The 24,165-nt window shown below is 37.3% G+C and overlaps 1 protein-coding gene across 1 annotated transcript; it reads right to left on the bottom strand.

Moving 5' to 3' along the window:
- Positions 1-438: 438 nt before the first annotated feature.
- On the bottom strand, positions 439-22,296 carry gdi2 (GDP dissociation inhibitor 2). Its single transcript, XM_041781118.1, has 10 exons — positions 22,155-22,296; positions 9,332-9,439; positions 8,037-8,136; positions 7,104-7,238; positions 6,734-6,932; positions 6,464-6,595; positions 5,962-6,061; positions 5,322-5,493; positions 4,986-5,185; positions 439-1,478 (listed from the first exon to the last, which is right to left on the bottom strand). The coding sequence occupies exons 1-10, from the start codon at positions 22,197-22,199 to the stop codon at positions 1,326-1,328; spliced, it is 1,344 nt and encodes a 447-aa protein (XP_041637052.1). The 5' UTR covers positions 22,200-22,296; the 3' UTR covers positions 439-1,325.
- Between the last annotated feature and the right edge of the window lie 1,869 nt (positions 22,297-24,165).

The following is a 24,165-nucleotide window of genomic DNA, read 5'->3' as shown; positions in this document are numbered from 1 at the left end:
AAGAGTAGGCCCTTTAATTGAACTGTTGAACCCTTGACACCCTGAAAGAATTGCCAACAGAAGAGGGGAGAAGCAACAGTGTTTATAAAGATCTTTGGTTATTACACTCTTCATAGATTGTTAAAGCTGTGTTTTGTCTAAGGACTTGGGAACTTAATCCACTTTATTAAAAAAAAAGGATCTTGCATGCATGAAGGAAAATGCCTTAAATTTAAGTGTTTTAAGACATTTGTGGTAAGAAGCAACAGCTACGGTTATAAATTTGCAATTCAGGGAACTTGTGGCCAGAGAAAATAACTGCATCAATCAAGTCAAATACAATGAAATCTCACGGCCGTCTTATTAAAATTGGTGTAAATTTCTGGGATTATTCATGCTTGTTCTCTCCAAACACTGCAGTAATGTAATATAAGACAAAGAAATGAATCAAAGACAGTGTTGGTTTTTGACAAAGTTGATTTTACTTTGCAGTACAGAAATCATTTGAGCCCAAGATGTTTTTTTCTTTCATAAAGTTGTTTAAAACAGAGAATATCAAAGAGCTCTCATCAATTCAATACTGCTGCAGTACACATTTGGTCCTTCTTAAGCAATTACAGTCAGTCACACTCCCTGTTAACCCGTTGCTAAAGCACAGGCCATCCATCAATTTGCATAATACAGGAACTAATATATCTCCTCTTATAGTAGCTGAAGCTGTTGAGAAGAGGTTCAGAAGGGTTATGCTGGTGCCTGTTTGACTTGGCTTATGCAGAATAAGTGGAGAAAAGTTGAAAAAGAGGTTATGACAACTTTACAATCGCATCCTTTAGGAAAAACCCACAGTCGGGTTGCCTGAATACAGAAGAGTCCAAACATTTAGATACCAACATGATTTATTACAGATGCACAAAGTCAAGCCACTTCCTCCTACCCTGATATGAAAAATATCTTTTATATAATGACGGAAAAATGACCCCCCCACCCCACCCCACCCCCACAGAAAAAAATACAATAACTCTGACAATACTACTGATTATGAATTATCATTTGATTTGGCATCTTTGGAGCATGCATCACTGAGCGTGACGAAGCAGAAACTTGAATGGGATCGCTGTTTTTTAGTGCAACAATCATTTGAATTTGACTTGAAAAAAGCACAGCTCCCTCCCTGAACCCTATCCAACAATACTATATCATTTCTCTATATATATCGTGAACTGCCTCAATGGGCCAACCATATACCTCAGCCAGCCCATTGGCGTGTACATTTTTATGTAGATTTTCTGTTTTTGTAAGATTTCAGTTGCCGGCAGCGTCATCTTTGATAACCAGGAGTGTCGCCTCTACTCTGCACAGTCACCGAAGATGTCGTTCTTCTGGCGCTCCATCTCAGAAAAGTCAAAGTCTGAGCCTGTCATCCTCTTGTAGATGCTCTTGATGTCATCGCAGGTGGTTTCAAAGTGAGTTGTGGCATCATACGAGCGGGAGATGAAAATCTAGAGGCAAACATAGAATTTGAAAAAGTAGGTGAAAAACAACAATTCAAGAAATTTTTCCAGGCTGTTGTGGACCACTAAGCTTAATCCTAGAAATATTCTTGAGGTGATAACAAGCCGACTTTGTAGTTGTTTTTTTAACGGGGTTTATTTGGCCTGGTCTGAGGTTTTTAACTTAAGTGACTGGAGCTGCATGCTGACTTTTAAACATTCCTCCTTGGGTCCAAAAACAACTACCTCAGTTTTTTTCTCTGTTTAACTGAAGAAAATTATGGCACATCCACTAGGTAATTTGTTCCATGCATTTACCCAGTGCTTGTATGGGGCCATGGTCACCTGGGAACATCGAAATGTAGAGCTGTGTTTCATCTGCAGAGTTATGGTAATTATTACCTCCGCCAAGGAGGTTATGTGATCAGCAGGGTTTGTTAGTTAGTTTGTTAACAACATAACTCAAAAAGTTATGGATGGATTTTGATGACATTTTCAGGAAATGTCAGAAATGGCATAAGGAAGAACTGATTCGATTTTGGGAGTGATCTGGATCACCATCTGGATCCAGGAATTTTTTAAAGGATTCTGTACTATTGTGAGATAGGGCTAATGGCGGAGGTCTGCACTCTCCGAGTGTTTTTCTAGTTTATTTTGTTGTTTTCTATGATCTGAGGAAGTGGAAGCATGTAGATGTTAAACAGAAGAGGCCCCAGGATGGAGCCCTGGGGGAGTCCACATGTAATTTTGGTCTGCTCAGATTTAAAGTTACCTATTGCCACAAAATAATCCCTGCCCTTTAAGTAGGATGCAAACCAATCAAGAACCGTGCCAGACAGTCCCACTCAGTTTTCCAGTTGTTCAAGTAGTATATCATGGTCAAATGCAGCACTGAGATCCGATAACACTAAAACTGAAGATCTGCCATGATCTGTGTTTAAACGAATGTCAAACACTTTGACCAGAGTGGTCTCAGTGCTGTGATGTGGTCTGAAACCTGACTGGAAGATGTCAAAGCAGCTGTTTACTGTTAAAAAATAATTCAGTTGTTGAAACACAGCCTTTTCAATAATTTTACTTAAAAAAGGACGATTTGATAAAGGCCTGTAATTGTTCATTAAGGTCTTTTTCTAGATTATTCTTTTTAAGAGTGGCTTAATAACAGCTGTTTTCAGGGTCTATGGAAGACACCCGAGATCAGAGACATGTTTAGGATCAGTAAGAGATTAGATGCCATGACATGTGAGACCTTTTTGAAAAAAATCTGTGGGTAAAATATCCAGACAGCAAGCGCGCCCCATTTATGCAGGCGGCCCAGGTTCAAATCAGCCTGTGGCTACTTTCTTGCACGTCTCTCCCCCACTCTCTCATCCCTGCTTCCTACGTGATCCACTGTTAACCTCTCTGAATAAAGGCCTAAAAGGCCCCAAAAAATATATTTTTTAAAAACATGAATGATTGTTATTTCTGCTGATATTTACTAATGATATTACGTCTGACGCAGGGGTTAGCGTTGTAGCCTCACAGCAAGAAGGTCCCTGGTTCGCTTCCCGATCAGGGCCTTTCTGTGCAGAGTTTGCATGTTCTCCATGTGCATGCGTGGGTTCTCTCCGGGTACTCCGGCTTCCTCCCACCACCAAAAACATGCGCATGAGGTTAACTGGTGACTCTAAAACTGGCCGTAGGTGTGAATGTCAGCGTGCCTGGTTGTCCGTCTCAATGTGTCAGCCTGGCAATCAGTCCAGGGTGTACCCCGCCTCTAGCCCAGTGACAGCTGGGATAGGCTCCAGCACCCCCTGCGACCACCAATGGGATGAGCGGTATAGAAAATGGATGGATGGACATTACTGCTCTAAAATCTGCCAATATCAGCTGTGAATATTGACCGTATGACAAATAAGTTGGAGTTAGTCTCTTTTATGAATAAGCTCGAAGTAACTTAGACTAGTATGAAATGATTTTGTTTTCCACTTTCTCTCAGTTTTGGTAGGGCAAAAAGTAATTTGGATTACACAATTATTTTGCATTAGATCAATATGAACCGAATTGTTCTATATTTTAATCAATCATCAGAGAGTCAAATTGTAGCCTGTGAATTTATATTTGAATCAAATCATTTAGAGAAGGAGAGATTCACACTCCAAGGCATATCAAATATTGGCAAAAAACAGTATCCTGCATCCCTAACTGAGAAATTTTACCATTTGTGTTGACAGAATGATTTCTGGAAGTGTTCTTGAGCCCATGCAGTGATTTTCAGTACAACATCATGTCTGTTTTTAACGCCTGAGGGCCTGAAGATGATGAGCATTTAATATTGACCTTCAGTCTTGTTCCTGGTGCACTGAAATTTCTCCAGATTCTCTGAATCTTTTGACGATATTAGGTACTGTTGATTGTTATTCAAAGTCTTTGCAATTTTACATCGGGGAACTTTTTTGTGAAATTGTTCCACAATTTTTAGACAATTTTTTTTGCAGATTGATGAACCTCTGTCTATCTGTATGTTGGTCTACGGTCTTAAAGTGTTCATGTATGTTTGTAAGGGGGAAGCAAAGTAAAAGCATAAAAAATATAATTTTCACTTTTTGGAAAAAAAATCTGTGCTTGTTGAACCTGTGGCATGTTCAAGTTATATAATTTAACAGAACTAAAAAAAATGTTGTTTTCTTTTGGTTTTAAGAATATAGACATTTAAACTCTAACATTATTATATCCATGTTCAATGTTCGTTTTATTTCTAAAAACATTAAGTGATAATTTTACTTTAAAAAAACATGTGTATATATCCGGGGGGGGTCAGGCAAAGCCCTCCCCCACTGTTTCAAAAAAACCTGGAGGGGTGCGCCGATAGTCGAGTGGTTAAGGGTTCGAATCCGGCCCGTGGCACTATTTCCTGCATGTCTCTCCCCGCTCTCTTCCCTGTTTCCGACTCTGTTCACTGTCCTATCTAATAAAGGCAAAAAGGCCAAAAATAAATCTTTAAAAAAAAAAAAAAAACCTGGAGGAAACCCTGTATACCCCGACATGTTACTGATTTGTAGCCAATTATCCTAATTATTTAAATGCTCCTCCATCTGTTCTTCATTGGTTCTAATCACTTATCTAGCCTTTTGCTTCCTTGTCCTTACTATTCTGAGATGTTTTGCCGCCATCAAATCCAAAATGAGCGAATATTTTTCATGAAACTGTAAGATGTCTCAGTTTCAACATACGATATGTCCTTTAGCTTCTACTGTGAATAAATTATGGGTTTATGAAATTGGCAAATCATTGCATTCGTTTTTAATTTACATTTTACATAGTGTCCCAGCCTTTTTGGAATCAGGGTTGTAGGATTATAAAAAAAATAGGCAGTACGAAGTGGCGCCAACCCTAGCTAGCCTGGTCTGTATCGCCATGGATCATGTGAGGAATGAAGCCACTACTTCTATTACACAATGAATGAAGGTTAACTTTCAATTGCTGAGGTTGATTAAACTACAGTAGCAGCTGTATAAATGGTCCTTTACATACCTGGCTTTCAGTTCCCATGTCAGTGGGTTCATTTAAGTCGCTGATGCTGATGAACTTCTGGTCGATTGGCTCCAGCAAATCCAAAGCGATTTTGAGCTCTTTTTCAGGATCATTTGTCTCCACCGTGGTGCTGGCGATGGCGATGTACTTCCCCTGTGCAGCCACGTTGTGAGCAAAGGAGATCATACAAACGTAGATGTCTGAAAAGAAGAACAGGTAAAGTTAGGGCAACTGTTGTTCAGCAGAACAATTTAGTACGGAAAAGTTGACTAAAAGCTGGATCATAAATGTTTCAACAGGAGATCAGAAATCTATGGTCATGGATTGTTTCCTCACCGTGCTTCCGGTTGACCATGTTCTGGGGGAAGATGATCTGACACGACTTGACGTCATTGGTGTTGGGGATGGGATGACTCAAGATGCAGATGGCTCTGATCACCTGACCCACTTTTCTAGTTTGACCTGGGACGTAGCTGGGGTCGCAGATGAGCTGCTTGCACCTGGCGATCTGAGAGGGGAAATGAAAAAAAATATACAATTTCTGGAAAACAGACTTCTTCCTGGTATTGTGAAAAAAGTTTCTGACACACCTGAGATTTTATAAGGCTTAAGGTAAAATCTGTAAAATTTTTTCATAATGAAATGGCTACATTAATTAAAAAATACTGAACAAACGTTGTATATATTTCAGAGTTGAGTAGTTACATTTCCTGTACCTTTCTTAACCTTTCCTGTTGCCTGTATCAACAGTACCAATATAAGCATTTAACATCTTAATCCCTGTGATCCCATGTTTACCTTTGTTTAATGAATCAAGGTTTTTTTTTTTTGTTATTGTTCTTTTTGGAGTGTTGTCTCAACCTCCTAACTAATCTGACTTTGAATTTGTAGGCAATTAACAAGGAGATTAATCACCATGAACATCCCAATTTAACATTACGCCCAGGCCTTACATTTGTTAAACACATTTGCTCACCTCTCCCTCAGATTTGACTCCCACCACTTTCCCGTTCTCCATCACGATCTCTTCCACAGGCTTGTTCAACATATATGTACCTCCAAAGATCGCACTCAGCCTGGAATGACAAAATAGTGGAGATTTTATCTTGTTACAGAATATTGCACATAAAATTGCCTTAACAAACAATGAATGACCAAGAAGCCCCAATCAAGGATTGAGTGCATAAATGAATATTCTTTTCACATTAAAATCTAATTTTAAAAAGGCTTTATGGGCATGGAAAGTATAACTTTCATTGCCAAAGCAGTTCACAATGAAAATTATTAATAAGATTAAAACTCTCTAATTCAAAGATTACATAAATGCACAAATTCAAAAAATCAAAGATTTAAGACTGTTGGTTTGGAGGACAACGAATAGTTGTTTGATACATTTCTAAAATGGGAGTTTACAGTCCTTGTTTAGCAGATCTAACACAGTGATAGATACATAGACACAACACATGTGTGTCTCCTACCTTGCAAAACCTTGTGGAAGTTCTCCCAAGCCATACAGCGGGTACAGGTATGGGCTTTTTCCATATCTGGCCAGAGACTCGCTGTAAAGTTTTATCTTGTTTATCGTTTCGATGCACGGCTTTCCTTTATAACTAGGGCAGAGATTAAAAAATTCAATTGACACGTCTGTATGAAGGGGATATTTCACAGTTCTTAGGATCACAATGTTATATTTAAGTATATTTTATTTTCTATTAAAGATTTCTGAAATAAGTCGAGAGAGAACTGACTCCTCTGTGCGGTACAGTGCAAGGGAGTGGCCGGTGAAGTCTTGGGTGTTCTGGTCCAGACAAAACTTCTTGTAAACGTCTTCCATAGTTGACTTGTTGGGGTCCAGGCCATTCCAGGTTTTAGGGTCATCCACGTCATAGTTGGAGACCCAGCTCACAAAACCTTTGAAGCGGCGTTTCTCAAATATTCCCATCAGGGCTTTAGGAATTAAAGAAGTTCAGCAACAAGGAGGGAGGTAAAAAGCAAACTTAAAACCACCAGCATCTGAGAATATTTAGTATTAGAGTCACACAAATGATCTAAAACATTCTCAACGGTTTTAAGTTGTTCATAATTCCTTTCATAATTTCAAAGTCATTTTTCACTTACAAGACGACAGAGCCTCAGCCTCAGTCGCCGGGACTTTGTGGATTTTACCCCCCTTGAACACGTAGCTGCCCTCGACCACTTTGAAATCAAGGTAGCGAGTCACCTGTGTGATCAGCAGCATCCTGACCAGCTGACCTAAGAGAGATGAAAGTAAACAATGGTGTTATTTTCACACACAAAAACTCAACACACACAAAGGTTTGTAGCCAAAATCAACAAGTTTCTTCTCCATTTCTGACATACATTTAACTTTATGCTTCACATTTACTATGCATTACTATGCATGTTAACTATCATTGTGTGTTTTCATTTTGCTTCCTTCTTTGGTCAGCTTGCTTTCTGAGCGTCTATTGCGCCATTCCATGTGACAATTTAGCTCGTGCCTGCTCAGTGGTTCTTGGGGTTCACCACTTAATTTGTACATGCAGGCAACTAGCTTGGGCCTAGTCACTAATTCACTACCAGTCAATATTTGAGGGCTTACAGTAGTATCAGTCCAAATATTCCCACAGCATAATTTATACTTTGTATCATTCAAAATGGCCCAATCTAACATTAAAACTGTCAGAGAGTGAAAGAAAGAGAAAATCTATGAAAAAAAGCACTTTCTGTTGCTTTAGGTAGCTATTTTTTGTTTTTAATTCTTAGGCAGTATTGCTTGGCTAAATGTGTATTCAAGTTGGAGTGGGCATTAAACATCTAGCTTAAATTACGTGAAATGCAACCATAGCAGCTACATAATATGAACGTCTGAATGATCCATGTAGAGTGTGGAAAGCAGAACAGGTTAAATCAGAGGGGGTAATCAGGGTGGCCTGGGCTACCTACTTACTACTGGTTGATATGAATTGTTAGTATGAATAGGTATAACCACAAGAGACAAGATGCAAGATATTCCAGCATGTGAAGAACAAAAGAGTGATCCAAATGTACCATTGGCCATCAGGAATTTTGGAATGAGGTCCACGTTCCAATCCCGGCCTTTTCCCATCGACTCAGGAGGTTTGCCAGGAAGGTTGAAGTGCTTGTAGAGCTGCAGGGAGGGAAAGGAGCAGACATGAGAAACAGTTAAAACAATGATAAAACAAACATGCATTAAAAAGCAACAACTGAGGATTTGTCTTTGTAATTTATTTTCAAATGGCAGAAGTAGAAACATTTTCAAATCAATTTTTGTCAGTGATAATGGTCCCAGCACAAGGATCATTATTTTGATGAGGACATTAAAGCACACAAGCTTAGACTGCGCACAGCTGATTAATATACTCGCTAAGTGTCCTGCAAATGAAGCTGCCTCTCAAATCCTCAATGAGAGAAAAAAAATGCCTGAGCTGCATCAAGGCAGAGATGCTCATCTTTGTAGACAAAAACATGCAAAACCAGGAAGCAGTATATAATGCAAGGTTGGGTATTATAGACTGTATAGTCTTACTAAGAGTTAGGCTATGGGGTAGGGCTGTGCAACATGTCATTTTTGAAATATCACTATTTTTCAATGAGACAAAGGATTGTTGTCTAGTTTTTAAACGTTCAAAATGGTGTCCCACAAGGGTCCATAATGGGCTCAGTTTTGTTTGTTGTCTGTATGAATGAGTTGTGTATGTACATTACTGATGCAATTTTCATTTCTATTTAGATGAGACAGTGATATATGCACCATAGTCTTCCTTAGAAAGCAAATAAACTATATGGGGCCTTTAATGTTGTCCAGAGAAACATCTGTGACTTCAGACTTGTTCTTTATGTATTTGACCACTGTATACTGTTTCCAACTGAAAGTTGCTGACTTGTTGATGGATGTAACTTTGTTGTATGTTCTGTTTTTCATATAGCAGGAAACACCAGCCTGGAAACACAAACACATTTTATTACCTGCTCCTGACATTGTTATATTGATTATCACTTCTATACTTTGACTGGTATACCTTTTTGCACTGTCAAAGTCATAATCAAGACTTTCTGTTGTGAGAATAAAATAAAGGGACGACAGCCTGAACCGATCTATCAACTAGCATGATCTGGAGAAAGGACATAGGTATTCGCTAAAGAGCTGTCTTTAGGGCAAAGTTGGCTGCTTCTCTGATGTTTTAGCCTTTTTTTTTTTTACAGATAATACCATGGTTTAGCTGCTTTTTTTTAATTTCTTAATGTTCTTGTCCAGGTTTCATACATATTTAGCTTCCCTGCATATTGAAAAGTAGTAGCAGTAGAGTTAAAGCTATACTTACGTCTTCGAGAGGTGTGATGGAGGCACTCTCAGCTCCGTAGTAGGAGTTTCGGTCCATGTGCAGCACCTTCTTCCCCTTCACTGACATGATTCCTGATAAAATGCATTCCTGAGAGGAGAGGAGAGGAGAGGAGAGGAGAGGAGAGAAATTAAGTTATTAGGTGCTGGAAACTCTTTCCTGATAACTAGAATCAGAACTGGAATCTTTCTAATAGGAACAGATTGAAACAGAGTAATCCAACAAATTATCTCAAGCTTTAGCAGCTGTATTAAGAGATCAGATAGAATTGTATTAAGTTTTACAGACATTTGTGTGCCAAGTTGCATCAAAGTTTAACAATCTGAGGATATTACTGAGTACAAAAGGTAGTGACACATAAGGCAAAAAAGTTTAAAAATCTCTCAGAGAAGTGGAGTCAGTGGCTCCCAAACGGCTCTTCTTTGTACCAGTTTGAGTTATTTAAATGTGGATTTATAACAACAAAAACGGAAGAAAGGAAACTGCTGGCTCTCAAATGGGAGTCAACTCCAGTGGAACACATGTTTCTTACAGCTTGCTCGTCTGTGACATTACTGCTTGAGTGCATACACCACAAAGTTTATTAACTTAATAGTACATCATAGTTTCTATTATAGGATGTTAATGACAAAACAACTGTTAAAGGGGCTCAACTGGCCTTTCAGCTCTGAACAAGACTCTTAAGACTCTTATCTCCCTTCATCTGGCGAGACATGTAGTAGCAGGTCTGCAAGACCAAGTTCCTTGTGATATCAATCACCACGTAAATCAGTTCACCCGTGGGAGGAAAATCCCTGGTGGAAATTTTCTGATTATGGCTGCAGCACACAGGTCGAAACAGAACTTTAATGCGCTAACTTTCCTCCATTCCCATTGAAAAATGGCTCCTGTTCACTTGATTTCAACATGAGGAGCATGATTTAAACATGGCAGCCTACAGAAGTACTGTTGCTGACCATCCCTTTCACTTTCCAGCAGGATAACTCACCATGTCACAAAGCTTATATAATCTCAAAGTGGTTTCTTGAATATGACAATGATTTCACTGTACCCAAACAGCCTCCAGTCCGCAGTCACCTGATTTCAACCCAGTAGAGCACCTTTGGGATGTAATGGAATGAGAGATTCCCATCATGGTTGCAGAGTCAAAAAATCAGAGGGAACTGTGTGATGCTACCATGTCTGTATAGACCAAAACTTCCTAAGTTTCCATAACCCCACACCAGTAAAGAGTACCTAATAAAGTGGCTAGTGAGAGTAATTTCTTTAGCCCTTGTTATATAAATAAATAAAAGTGGAATATGCATGGTCTAACTCAACTAACTGCTCTGCATAAATCCATCTTAAATTTCCCTATTATGACCATCTTTAACTTAGAACCTTCCACGTTTTCAGCCTTAATCATGAGAAGGATCATTTCAGAATATGAATATACGCAAAACTCTTTTTTCTTTAAATAAATATTAAGAATGGCTTTCAAAATAAAAAATATTGAGACAAGGGCAAGACTCAATCACAATAAGGTGTATCCAAGACCCAAAGGATGGCTACACCTTCCACAGGCCTCGCAGACTCAGAGGCTTTACTAGCGATGATGGAAAATGCTCCTGCTTGACGGCGTCTGGAATTCCCTCAGACGAAAAGGCCATAATACGATTACAGCAGTGAGTTTGTAGATGAGAGAAAACACTGTGTGCTTCATGTGACCTGGCGTGGACTTTACTCCAAAACTAGTTTAACCACTGAACCACAGCTTACACGGTGCTGCTATATGGTCAGACGTGTTTCTCACATGACTAGAGACAACAATAGATAATAACACTCACTGTAATGTCACCTATACTGCCTTTGAGTTCATAAAGAGAGCTTTCATCAGCTAGAAAAAAATTATTTGACTCTTCATGACCTGTCAAATATAAAAACATCAAACTGTCATGATAAAAGAATATTAAACTTCAATATGATTCAATATTAATACCTGTATCTATAACACAACAACAAAAACAGAAGTCTGAAGCACCTGATTTTCAGTGTTTTTTGATTTACGGTAATCAACTAGAACAACCTTATGGCAACTATAAACCTCGGTAGAGTTTCTGATTTCTAGACAGTGAAAGGTCTGAGGTGTTTCCAGTGATACAAATGTTTTAAGCAGGAGCTGACCATGAGGCGTCCAAATCTACTAAGTTAATCCTTGAGTGAGAATAAACAAATGTGCAAGTTTAAAGAAAATCTCTTGAAGCAAAAGATATGGAGTTTACAAGAATAGGCTGGAAAGCAAAGGATGAACTATGACCAGTGACCTTAGCCTTTGACCTGTAAGTCCAAACTCTAATCAGTCCATCCTTGGACCAGGATGAACATTTGTGCAAAGTTTGATGAAAAACTGTCAGTATCAAGTGTTTAAAAAGTCAATAATTTGTGAGAAAGAAAATTTGATTGTAGATACTTTAAAGGTTGTAAATGTACATGAATCACACCTTTTAATTTTTTAGATTACAAGGTCAAAAATCCAACAATTGTTTTAAGTTTGGTTTCTTGTCAATTTTTAACTTCAACATGTTGTAAATTTATGATTTTAAAAACTTGACATTTGAGATTTTAATGTCAAAATTGAAGACTTAAAACTTGGCTATTTTCTTCTTTGTTTTCTTGTAAACACATATTTCATAATCTCCGAAACTTCCTCCTCCCAACCTGAACCCCATGTTGGGAGGCACTGATCTAAGGTAAACTACTACATTTGCAAAGTTCATTTATTCCTCTCTTAGGCACAAGCATTTTGAAATACATGTGGTTTTGATGAACCTTTGGTACATTTTAATACAATTATTCATTAAAATAATCGATATTTTATCATTTAAAAGCATGGTATCAAAATAAAAGCATTAAAACCTTCAACTTTTAAGTCAAGAGTCCAATTTCAACTGCAGTAAGCAGTTGGACATATCAATAGCTAGCCAAATTTTTTTCCTCATATCATGTTAGAAAACAGTATTTCTTAATATCTGGATGATGAATAACTAAGTGCAAAACTGGAATTTTATTATAATAAAAACAATTATTGCTGGGATTTAATCCATGGTTTTCCAAGATTATTTTCTGCCTTTTCTGTCTTTATTCGAGAGACAGATCAGTAGATAGAGGCAGAAACTGGGGAGAGTTGGAAATGATATGCAGGAAAGGGGCCACAATTTGAATCCAGACTGCCCTTTCCCTTTTATCCTCATTTAATTTTTAGGGTTCATCAAGCAAATCAATAAGCTGTCAGCTAACAGAAACAACAAAGCTAAAAGGATAAAGCTAAAAATATAAACTTAAAAGCCCTCACATTTCACTGGAAACTTGGTTGAGTGTAAAAACCTCATGCTGCTAGGTTTATCTGCAGGCTGCGCTTTCTAAAGGAACAGTCCTCATTTTGACGTTAAACGCACTTCATGATGTTTTTACCAAAATAAAGGCAAAGACTTCAACTTCTTCTCCTAATGAGAATTTTTATTTGATTCTATGCATACAAGGGGTTTATTGTACTGCTTTTCCTTTTTCCAAAACATGAGGAATAAATGTTCATGTAGGTTGATGATTTAAGGGTGCTACTCTAATCTTGTCGTAGCTAAACCTTTCACTTCATCAAACTACAATATCTTACTGCATAATTTTCATCATTACATCTAATCTGTAGCTATGAGAAATGTGTGGCAATAAAGTCATATTTAAAAAAAATAAATCAACTAAAAAATAATAAATCAATCATTAATTGAATGAAGCTGTTGGGGGTTTGTTGCCATGCTGAAGGGCACCTCTGCAGTGCAGTGAGTGAACAAGCACCACCCAACTCTGAATGGATTTCAGTCAGATACAGTTCAACTAACATACTAGTTACAGTATGTTTACAAAGACACAAATAGAGTAAAACCTGATTAGAGTAAAAAAGTATCATGTAAACACATTAATCTGAACACTCTGATAAGAAATGGCCCATTTGGGGAAAAAAGGAGAATTAAATATCCATCGCACGGTGAGGAGACAGGCATCAATAGTGGTGTTTGTTGACCACAAAGGTGGAGTTTGTTATTAGCGTGTTTACCGAAGGCTAGATGGAAAATAATTCAGGAGGAATAAATACAGCTGGACGGCAGTTCTGGCCCCTTGACAGAAAGACATACTTGACTCACCACACTCGATGTAGCCCAGAGTGTATCATTGCATGCTGTTACTGTCTACTACGTTGATTAGTTAGGAGTGATCAGAGATCAACAGTATGTCTCAATTATTTTAACAGGAGGACAACCGCTTATTTTGCTGTTGCTCACAGACTAGATTTTTATGCATATAATTTATATACACACATGTATGTGTGAGAGCTTGTTTTTTAGCCAGTATGTAAACCACATACTTGGAATCCCCAAACAGAATGATTTAAATTGGATTGAAGAAATACTGCAGATGTTACCACATTTACTGGGATCCCTCATAAAACCAAATAGTTTCTGTTTTCAGTAATATAAAACAGAGAAAAGCAACAAATTCCTACATGGTAGAATCTGGAAGAGCAGACAGTTTGACTTTAATCATCGCTGGTCGATTAACATGTATGTTTGTTTATCTGCTTCCCAGCCCTGTGAAAACCTTCACTGTCTGTTTTATGTAATGTTTCTACTCTGTGTATCCTGTGAGCCTAGCGGATTAAAGTCCAACACATTCTTGTGACTTGAAGCACTCTAAAGCATGCTGAAAATGTTCAGTGTTGTAAAATCAAAGCAGCAACTGTGATGCTCCGTCATGTGATCGCTTCCACCTGAACCCCTATGACCCATCCAGCTGTAGTTGGACTTTGTTGCCTCTCTCCTTCTCTCTGATTTTTATGGGTCATATGTGTTGTAGACTGAGCCGACAGTTTCTCCCAAGTCCTGATGTTTGATACCGGTTTCGTTTTCTGCCTGGTTGTATGCTGGCTCGGGGTGTTTTCCTCTCCGTCAGCATAGCCAATACTTTCTGGCACAGGTAGCGATGACTAGGCTGCCTCTGGCTCTGGGTTAAAGCCCTTCTTTATATAAAAGACACAGCAGGTCAGCTTTAGTCACATGTCAGCAGCAGTGACAGTGACACATCAGAATTTGTCTGCAGCCTTATTGTATGTCCTTCCTGTAGATGACACCCAGACATTTACAGACATGCTCAGATTTCACTGCAGTGTGTTATTTTTGGAGAGCAGCTTGTTTTTGATGCTACAGGATGTAGAGAAGTAGACGTACAGCAGAGAGATTATGAACATGGGTACAGAGCTCATTCAAATCTCTATTGACATTTCAGAAAATCCTTATGTCAGCATTTTTTTAATTTAAATCCAGCCAACCAGAACCTGAATAAAGATACAATATCTAATTTGGCACAAAAACAGAATTGGAAAACAGAGAAGGAAGACAAAAGTATTAAAAAAAATTGTCTTAGATTAGTCTGTTTAGGTCTGTGGAGGAGATGACAGCAATGACTGAATAAAGTTTGGACAAGGAACACACAATAATTGATGGTACTGATATATTATCAGCCGATACTGTAAATGTTCTATAGAGTTTATTAATTTCGGTAATATAAAGTTTATTAACCAATATAATCCACTGCTAATAAAGGGATTTGTTGACTCCCTCATGAGACTACACATTACATAAAAGTAGGTGGTATCATGGTATGTAGCCCATCATTAGAAGCCTCTACACAGCGCAGACTAAACAGGTGTGGGAGTTTTTCTGTATTTCAGAGAAGGATAACACAATTGTGTTTATAAATCATATTCTGTAAAAATTGCAAAAGACAGAAAAAATCCTCAAGTCTTATCAAACTGATCTTAAAAGTCACATAAGAGTTGCATCCTCATGACAGACTATAATAGGAATATGAAGCAAAAGTAGCTGCTAGCAATAGCTGCTAGCATTAGGACCAAGCCAGAGGCTTGTGCAAGGCAAAGCGCCCATTAAACAGACATTTGAAAGTGCAGAAAGTTTTTCAGACAGCAAAAGGCAAATCTATAAACGTCAAAAGCAGTCTCAGTCCTGATCTGCCGCTACCTTTTAGAAGTGGTCCTGTCTGCTCTTCATGTTTCATTCACAGTCTGATCGACAACAACAGTATTTTTTGATTAATGCAGCACTTCCCATTTTCACTTCCCTTTGTAAAGACTTATGTCAGTGCATATTTTGATTTTTCATGAAAAACATATGCTCGTAACAGGCTTCAGCTTCTCATTTTAAATAGAGAAATGCTCTCTACATTTTCATAACCTGCTTTAATAAGGAAACATACCTGACTTGACATCGGTCAGCTAAATTCTTATTTAGTTGATTGAAAAGTCAGATTTGACAGTTTGTCAAGATCTTTATCATGGCAAAAGGGAAAAAAACCCTCTTTAAAAGCAAAGTATGTGGGTTCTTAGTTTATGATGTTCTATTTTTGCATAGAAATGTTCTAGTTAAAGTTAAAAAGAACAAATAACAGTCATCAAGTCAGAATATTTCTTTGTTTTTTAATGTACATAGGAGTGATGTCAGTGATGGGTTGTAAATCTATCTGCTTACTATACATTAACCCTGCTTACCCTCAGATGTGCATTAATAAATAAAATAAACTTTGATTCTTATTAGTTATTAGCCATCAGGATTAGGAAACTATTGGTTATCGGTATCAGTTCAATAAAATACTTATTGTGCATCACTAGTTTGGATCATCTCATTCACACTCCAGAGATCTATGTTTTGTTTAAATCTATACAGTTTAGGCACAAGTAATAATTGTGTTATATGATGTCTTGTCATTGCAGTCAGGTGGGATTTGAGGTATTCATTAGAAGCACACCACAGAAAACACAGCATGCCAAGAGCAGGTCCATGTAAAACATATGTTTTTTATCTAATCAGGAGAACTTGATCATAAGATCATGTGAGTACTGGAGTAATAAAATTACACTGAAACCTTATCCCTAATTGTGACAATTAGAATTTATCCATATTAATATAATTTATTTGATTATATAGTTTTGGCTGCAGCCCCACCTTGGAAAACTGATTTCTTCATCTTTACATTGAATAAAACTTTGGACTACTTATAACTTCACAGCATTCCTCTCATAGTTAAACAGCAGATTATAGTTCTACATGCAAAACATGTGATGAGCTTATGAAATTAGACAGGAATGTGCTGCCTTCAGAGGAATTCTGATTTTTCATGACTACAAACTGCATTAGTATTTGGTCCTTTTGAAGCTATATTTTGTACATTTATAAAACTGTTTGATCTTCACTTGATTGGTAATGCCTTAAACTTCAACCCACGTGAACTTCCTTTTCAGTTAAAGAAAAGGAAATGGAAACAATGGTCGTCTTCACTTGTTATATAAGTTAATTTCCTCCTTTTCATGGGTACAAAGATAGCAGCGTTTTACTGAATAGGAAAGCATCATCTAGTGCTTTTAAAGGAAAGAAACTAATTATGTTTTATATTTATTTTTAATCACTTTAATTACTCAATTTATTTTCTCAATTTCATGTTCAGAAAGATTAGATTTTCCACTGAGTTTAAGTTTCTCCCATTACTTTCTCCACTGCCACAGGTGGTTTGCAACAGTAATCACTGGTGTAATGATTAGTGGACTGATGCAAAAAATCCGAAAAATCTCCCTCAACCACACCTCATAGCATGGAGCAGGCTGCTTTTAGAAGGTACAGTTTGATATCTGGTGTAAAGCTGCTCCTTTTGTGTCATTAGACATGAACAGATGGAGAAGCCCATCCCCCAACTGCTTAACAAATCAAAAATGCTAAGAGGAGTACAAACAAAAGCCACGCTAGCTATTCTGAAGGTACAGTTTGATTTACACTCACCAACCACTTCATTAGGGTACAACAGTTCAGGTGCTTATTAGCGCAAACACCTAATTAGCCAATCACATGGCAGCAAACAATGCATTTAGGCAATGGTTGATGTAATCAATGCAATGGGCTGAAGTTTAAAAAGAGCATCAGAATGGGTAGAAAGGTGGTTTAAATTACTTTGAATGTGTCATGGTTGTTTGTGCCAAACGGGCTGGTCAGAATATTTCACAAACCACTGAACTACTGGCATTTTCAAGCACAACCAAAAAGAACAAACATCCAGAAAGCAGCAGATCTTCCTGCAAAAATGCCTTGTCATGGGTCAGAGGAAAAAAAAACAAACAATTAGATGTTTCAAAAAAAGAAACAGAACACAATAATCCATCCATATCAAATATAACAAAATCACTGCGCCTAGAAGTCTAAAATTTGTATACTGTTAGTATCAGTGGTACAAACTTAATGCCTGAAGAGAAAAGGATTTCCTGTGAATCATGTCCTCTGAAACATACTGAGTTTGTAGTAATGACAGAGCTGGTGTTTGTGTGTAGTAATAAAAAGAATCTATGAAATTACACAGAAGTGGCGTCCCTTATTAGCATTAAGGAAGTAAAACCACGTAAAAACTACACCGTGCTGTGCTCTGCAGGACTTTTCAGGCCAGTTGACAGTCCGTTGAGCTCTGAGCTGACAACAGTGCTAACAGTAAAGGCTACTCTCAGTTCCTCAGGCTTTCAGAGCCACACCCAAATGGGAGCTCAACCAACACCCCATACACCAGAATTAAACAAGCCTTTAGTCTGAGCCTGCAACTAGCAGTTTCTAACACAGACATTGTTGTCATAAATAAATATCATGACAGAAAATGTACAAAGTTGTTTGTGTCATAAATTAAATAAAAAAATTTAAGCATACTAAGGTTCTCCAGCACTTTACATTGCAGTGAATGTAGAGCCTTGGGGTTAGCAGGAAGCTGCAGTAAAGTCTCAAAGTCAGCAAAGTATTTCCTTGTCATACTCAAGTTGTGCAAAATTGTTGGCAAGACAGGTGGCCTGTGACAGAGTATTATTTTAACAACAACAAAGCTGTGGCATGTTTAACTTCCAGGTTAAACTCACCTTGCATAAAAGCAAATAGCTGAGTTGAACTGTCATCTTCTATGCCACTACAGATGGCAAAAAAAGATTCCACCAAAACTTTTCAATGATAGACATTCTTCATGATGAGTGGTTAAAGTTTAAACACTAATTATAATAAAGATGAAGAAACTATGGATCACTTATTAACCTTATCTGTCCCATTTGATTGCCAAGAATCTCAGAAGCTCTTAACTCTTTCATTTCATCAGACATGGTTTGATGTTTTATATCACTCTAAAGGGTACATAATGAATTTAATTTTAGGCATTTGTATTTTATAAACATAGAACATAAAAACCTCCACTTATAATTTTCCATGAGGGCTGCAATAACAAATGGATAAAACTGTTAAAACCATATTGGGGCATAAACAAACAGCTGAGAGGAGTTTTTAACATCATGATGGCAATAATTTAATGACTATTGAAAAAAATAAAGAGAAATGTTCATCAACAAGCATGTTTCCATGATGCAGAAGAGATGCTAGAAAGCTAAAACATACTTGATTTAAAACTTCAAAAGATTTTTATTTTAAAAAGCAGTGCAGCTTCTGCATTCCTATTTTAAGATTACGCTAAGGTTGTCATGAAAGCAGAATTTGAAACTGAATGTAACAGAAATACCGACATACAGACGCCTGTTTCACATACCACAGCAACAAACACATTGGTCCTAGACCACTAATATTGTGTTAATTCATGTTTTTATTCTCAAAAAAGTGCACGTACACTGTCTAGATAGCAGAAATACAATATTTTAGTCTGAGTAACATATGTTTTCCAAAGTATCTGAGCAATTTGGACAGTGTGCAGGAGATTATTTGCACATTTTAATGGATTTATTGCACTCCTACAAACCTCTTCACGACAGTAATATAGTCTTTTGAAGCTTTGGTACTTTTAACACCAACGATCACTACTGTAACAGAGATTGTATCCTCTAAAGTGGCATTTCATGGTATAGATATTAGGAATTTTTTCAGAAGTAGATTTTACATTGTGTACTGAAAATTAATTCAGTATTGTATAAACAGCTAGTTAAAGTATTAGAATCCACAGGTACTTTTTTAAAAACTTTGCATTACATTATAAAAACAGTATAAAGCTGCCGAGGAACTTTAAGTTTGGTGTTGATTTTGGCGCCCCCTGTGTACAAACAGTACTTAACGATTTTACAACACGACTTGAGAATACTTTTTGGATATTATGTGCTTCAGACAATTCCATGTCTGTGATTTTAACTAATTACAGAACTGAAAGGTACTGAAGTTATGAAATCAAATTATATACTGTCATATTTTCAAACCAATGCTGAAAGAGACAGTGACCAACAACACCGTGACACAAAGAAATAAGTTATTTTCTGATTGCTTCACAATGGTTACACTCTCATTTGGAAACACCTCAACACAAATGTGCAGGAAGGTGCAGGATTATAGTAATTTATATTGGGTTTTGCCTGTATGTCAGTATTTACAAATACATCTTTGCTGATACCGATACATGAATGTAGTTCAGACCTAAAACTTCAGTCCTTAAAACACACTTAAAGTTTATAGACTAAGGATGACCAAAGAAAGACACTTCAGCTGACGTAGGTCTCTTGATCCAGCCCAAAACTCCACAAATTTATTTGTACATAATGCCAATACTCTGAATAGGCTGGGCCCCTGAAAAACCCAGAGAACGAGCCCTCCCCAGATGTGAATCATTGATGATATCAATGCATGTGTGTTGGATCAGTACATTCAGTTGGTGCTGGCAACCTGGCCAAAAGTTAACCTTATTTTGGACCAGAAAAGTGGGTCAAACTGTTACTGGGTTCTAATGTTGGAATTATTAAATCATGCTACGTTTTAGCCCCTTTTCAAAATGTTTTCCACCCATTTTCCTACTTCTTTATGCCAGTTTAACCCTTTTTTAGATGTTTGTCACTTTCTTACCAGCTTCAACCAACTTTTGCCACATTTTATGCCACTTTTTGTCTATTTTTGCTATTGTTTCACCACATAATGCACATTTGGACCAATTTGTGCCTCTTTTTGCCACTTTGAAGCCTTTCTTGGCACTCTAAACCCTTTTTTGTTGCTTTTCACCAATTTTTTTCACTGCTACCCAGTTTTAACACATTTTTGACACTTCAGTCCATTTCACAAACTACTTTTTGGCACTTGAATCCCAATTTTCCCACTTTTGGCCAAGTGTGTCACTTCTTCTTGCCAGCTTTTACCAATCTTTACCACTTTTTAGCCTTTCATGCCTATTTTCACAGTTATGTAATTATTTTCCATTTAAGATGTCTCAGGTTTTTCTACTATATTTTCTGGCATCCTGATGTTTGTCTACATCATTACTTTGTTTTGAAGTCTGACGTTACTTTCCTAATTGTTTTGTTCAATATGCCCATCGGCATTGCTATCAAAATTGCTTTAAGGAAAGAGGTTTACATTCTTAAAAAAAAAAAGCGATACTGTACTAAAGCATAAATAGATAACATTAATTTACTGTTACTTTGATAAGAGTGGTTTTTACTCAGGTTAGAAATAGAATATGGTTATCACAGCCTAACTTCACAGTGGACCTTTTATTTATTTATTTATTTATTTTACCTCAATGGGCCCTCAATTTCGCTGGGCCCCAAAAAGTTCTCCCATTTATCCCCCCTTATGGGCAGCCTTGCAGATACTTACAGCTGATATAGCGGTAGAAATGCTAATATCTGTCGCTACCAATGTTTAGGTTCAAAATTAAAAGTCATTAACATACTAATAACTAGTTTTGAGTGTCAAGAAGATCATTATTTTAGGGCAGAGGCATCAAAAAATGTATTAATATTGTTTAATTTTTACTAGTTTGGTATCAACATGCAAAATTCTGGTCTCATGACAACCCGTGTCTGACATCAATCCTCAAGACAAAAAAATAACAAACTGTTGGGGTTTATGCTGATGCTCTTATTTTTTTATGTGGGTCAAACAGAAGTATTAAAATCAATGTCAGTCTGTTTCATAACCAGCTAAAACTCCTTATTGTAGTTTTAAGTGCCTGATAGTAAGATTACCCAAAGTAAAACAACATTTCTGTTCGTTCCCAAACGGTTTAATTTCATCATCTTAAATGACAAATCGCAGTGTAATATGTGAAAATAAGCTTAATTTCTCTTATTTTACTCTTCAGCCTGTTGAATCCACGCGCTTTTGCAAACTTTGGCTAGATTTAGGTAGCTGGTAAGTTGGGAGCTTTTTGCTTTCCCCCCACCATCCTAAAGAAATTTGATTATTTAAATTAAAATTTAAGTTTGATAGAGATCAAGACTACACTTGAGGTTAATCTGTAGAGCTGACACGTCGTTCCTCTACTGTAAGCAGGCTAGTTAGGCTAATTTAGGTCGGCTAACGATTGCAGACTAATCATCAGCGTTTAATCTTATCTTGACTTTGAAAAGCTCTTCAAATTATCGCATAACAATCAATTTAGGTTAATTAACCTGACTCATTATACTGACAGTCGATGAAATTCAAATAAAAGAGTGGTGTACTGAACTTTTAAAAAGTGTGTAAACAGTCAAGAATCGTTAATCTTTCCAGGCGCTGATAGCACTTAGAGATAGCATGGTGCTAACAGTTAGCACAGGCTACTTTGCTCAGAGTTTCTTTTAGCTTTCGTTTAACGGCTAAGCTAGCTACTTAGCCACAGAGGCCCTGTTAGCTCAGAGCCGAGCTGTCAACGGCTAACTGCGATGGTAACAGGTTGCAAATCCTCTTCAGGCTGAAATAGTAAGCAGAGTTTGATTTGTTCTCACCGTGAGCCCAGTGCCCAGCACGATAACGTCGTAATCTTCATTCATTTTTGCTAATTTTCTCTCCTCTGCTCCTGAATATCTGGAAAGAAGAAACGGAGATCAGCGGGGCCGAAAACGACAGAGGGGCTGCGGTTCAGCGTCAGGCGGCTTGGGGGCGGGCTTAGCAGCTGTCAATCACTTGATGGGAGAGGGAGGAAATTGTTTGAGGTTGACATACGAGAGAAAAACACAAAATTCTTACTTATTTAGAAGCAAAAATCTCTGCAAATACCCAGAGGTGAGCTTAAAAGTACATATTTTTAATCAGTGTATTTCAAATCAATTAAAGTATTGATAGTGCATTCATATGAGGTTTTTACATTAATATTAATTTTACTAAATAGGCAATTAAAATAGTTCAAAGAGAAGAAAGGCAACTACAAGTAAAGATTAAAATGTAAGGACTTTTATTGCCTAAAACTGGACTAAAATACTTTTGAATTTTTGTCAATAAATCTAAAACCATAAGGGTGGAAAAAATACTTGAACTTAAAGGCATTTTACCCATTTATTTTGAAGCTTTCTTTGCCTTTATTGGTAAAGGAGAACAGTGGATAGAATCAAAAACAGGGATGAGGAGATGGGGAGAGACATGTGGGAAAGGAGCCACAGGCCAGACCTGAACCTGGGCTCAAGGCTGCCCATAAGTGGGGGAAAGAGGAGAAAGCTTTCTGGGGCCAAACCAAGGACCCATGGAGGTCAGGGAAATCACAGTCCATTGAAAAGTTAAGTTGTGATAACCATATTTTATTTTTAACCTGAATAATAACCACTCATATCAAACAAAAATTAATCTTGTCCATGTATGCTGTAGAATAGTATAGCCTTTTTCAAGATGTAAACCCCTTCCTTAAAGTAGAATTACCTTATGTGGAAAAAAATTGGCAGAAATAAGTGGTCAAAAGGTTACAGAGAAGCAAAAATTGATTGAAAGTGGCAAAAATAGGTCGAATGAGAAAAAAATAAAAATATTTCAAATAAAGCAGCAAATAGAAAGAAAGAAAGGGAAAAAATGGGCAAAGGGGTGGAAAAAACTGTAAAAAAAAAAAAAAAAAAAAGTTGCAAAAATGAGTTTAACATGGAAACAAAAACGGCAAAATTTTCACAAACATTGTGATACTAGTTGATTTGCCAATTACAAGCAAAATCTGACCAATTAGATTCGGCATTTTAAAAAGTTGCTTCCTTAATTCCTTAAATTTGACATGTTTTAAAACACTGAAAAATTCTGATGTGGAAGAGAGCTGAAAAGTCACCATGTGTAATTCAAAAGTGAAGGAGGCACACCTTATTTGTAAACCAAGCATCATTCATGCAGTTTGCCTCTGTATTTCTCATTCACAAACCAGGTGAGTTTGAACAGCAGCAGTTACTACAGGCCACAGAGTCAGCTAACAGAGGATCACAGAGGTAATGCATTTTATGAAGTTCAATATTTGTTTTTCCTTATCTTTAATCTGAGTTTTCTTCAGCGGTGGCTTTTGTCTTTGCCCCGCTCTATTAAAGCTTTAACTGATGAAGGACCAGTTATTTTATGCAGAGTCTCTCCCATCGCAGCTGCTAAAGCTCATCATGGGTGTAGTCATAGGTGTCTTGGTGGCCACCCTTACTAGTCTCCTTCCACCAAGGTCACTCAGTTTATAGTTTTATACTTTTTAATAACCTTTTCTCAAAGTTGGTTAGTGTTCTTTTGTCTTCATGATGTAATAGTAGCCAGGAATACTGATTATACTGTGAACTGATATTGATTAATCAGCGACAACACTATCAAGGTGTAGGTCTCTTTATACTACAATCACTTGAGACAATTGTAAGACTACGATCACCATAAAGACCTTTGAGCTCCAAAATGTAAAGGTAGCCTTCAAGTCTAAAGCTGTGTCTGAAATGACACCAAAAGTGCACTACATAGTGAATACGCCATTCTGTAGTGGTGTCGGCATTCAGAATGAGCATTGTTATATCCTAATAT

This window comes from Cheilinus undulatus, linkage group 23, assembly GCF_018320785.1.
Source record: "Cheilinus undulatus linkage group 23, ASM1832078v1, whole genome shotgun sequence".
In the NCBI taxonomy this organism is placed as follows: domain Eukaryota; kingdom Metazoa; phylum Chordata; class Actinopteri; order Labriformes; family Labridae; genus Cheilinus; species Cheilinus undulatus.
This window is presented reverse-complemented; position numbering and strand designations above follow the sequence as displayed.

Bases quoted from the DNA above. Each gene is read 5' to 3' on its own strand.
- gdi2 (XM_041781118.1), bottom strand. From the start codon at position 22,199: ATGAATGAAGATTACGACGTTATCGTGCTGGGCACTGGGCTCACG. The intron at 7,239-8,036 runs GTACATTTGGAT...CATCTCTCTTAG, and splicing joins AAAATTCCTGATGGCCAATG to GTCAGCTGGTCAGGATGCTG. The intron at 6,062-6,463 runs GTAGGAGACACA...TTGTCATTCCAG, and splicing joins CTTCCACAAGGTTTTGCAAG to GCTGAGTGCGATCTTTGGAG.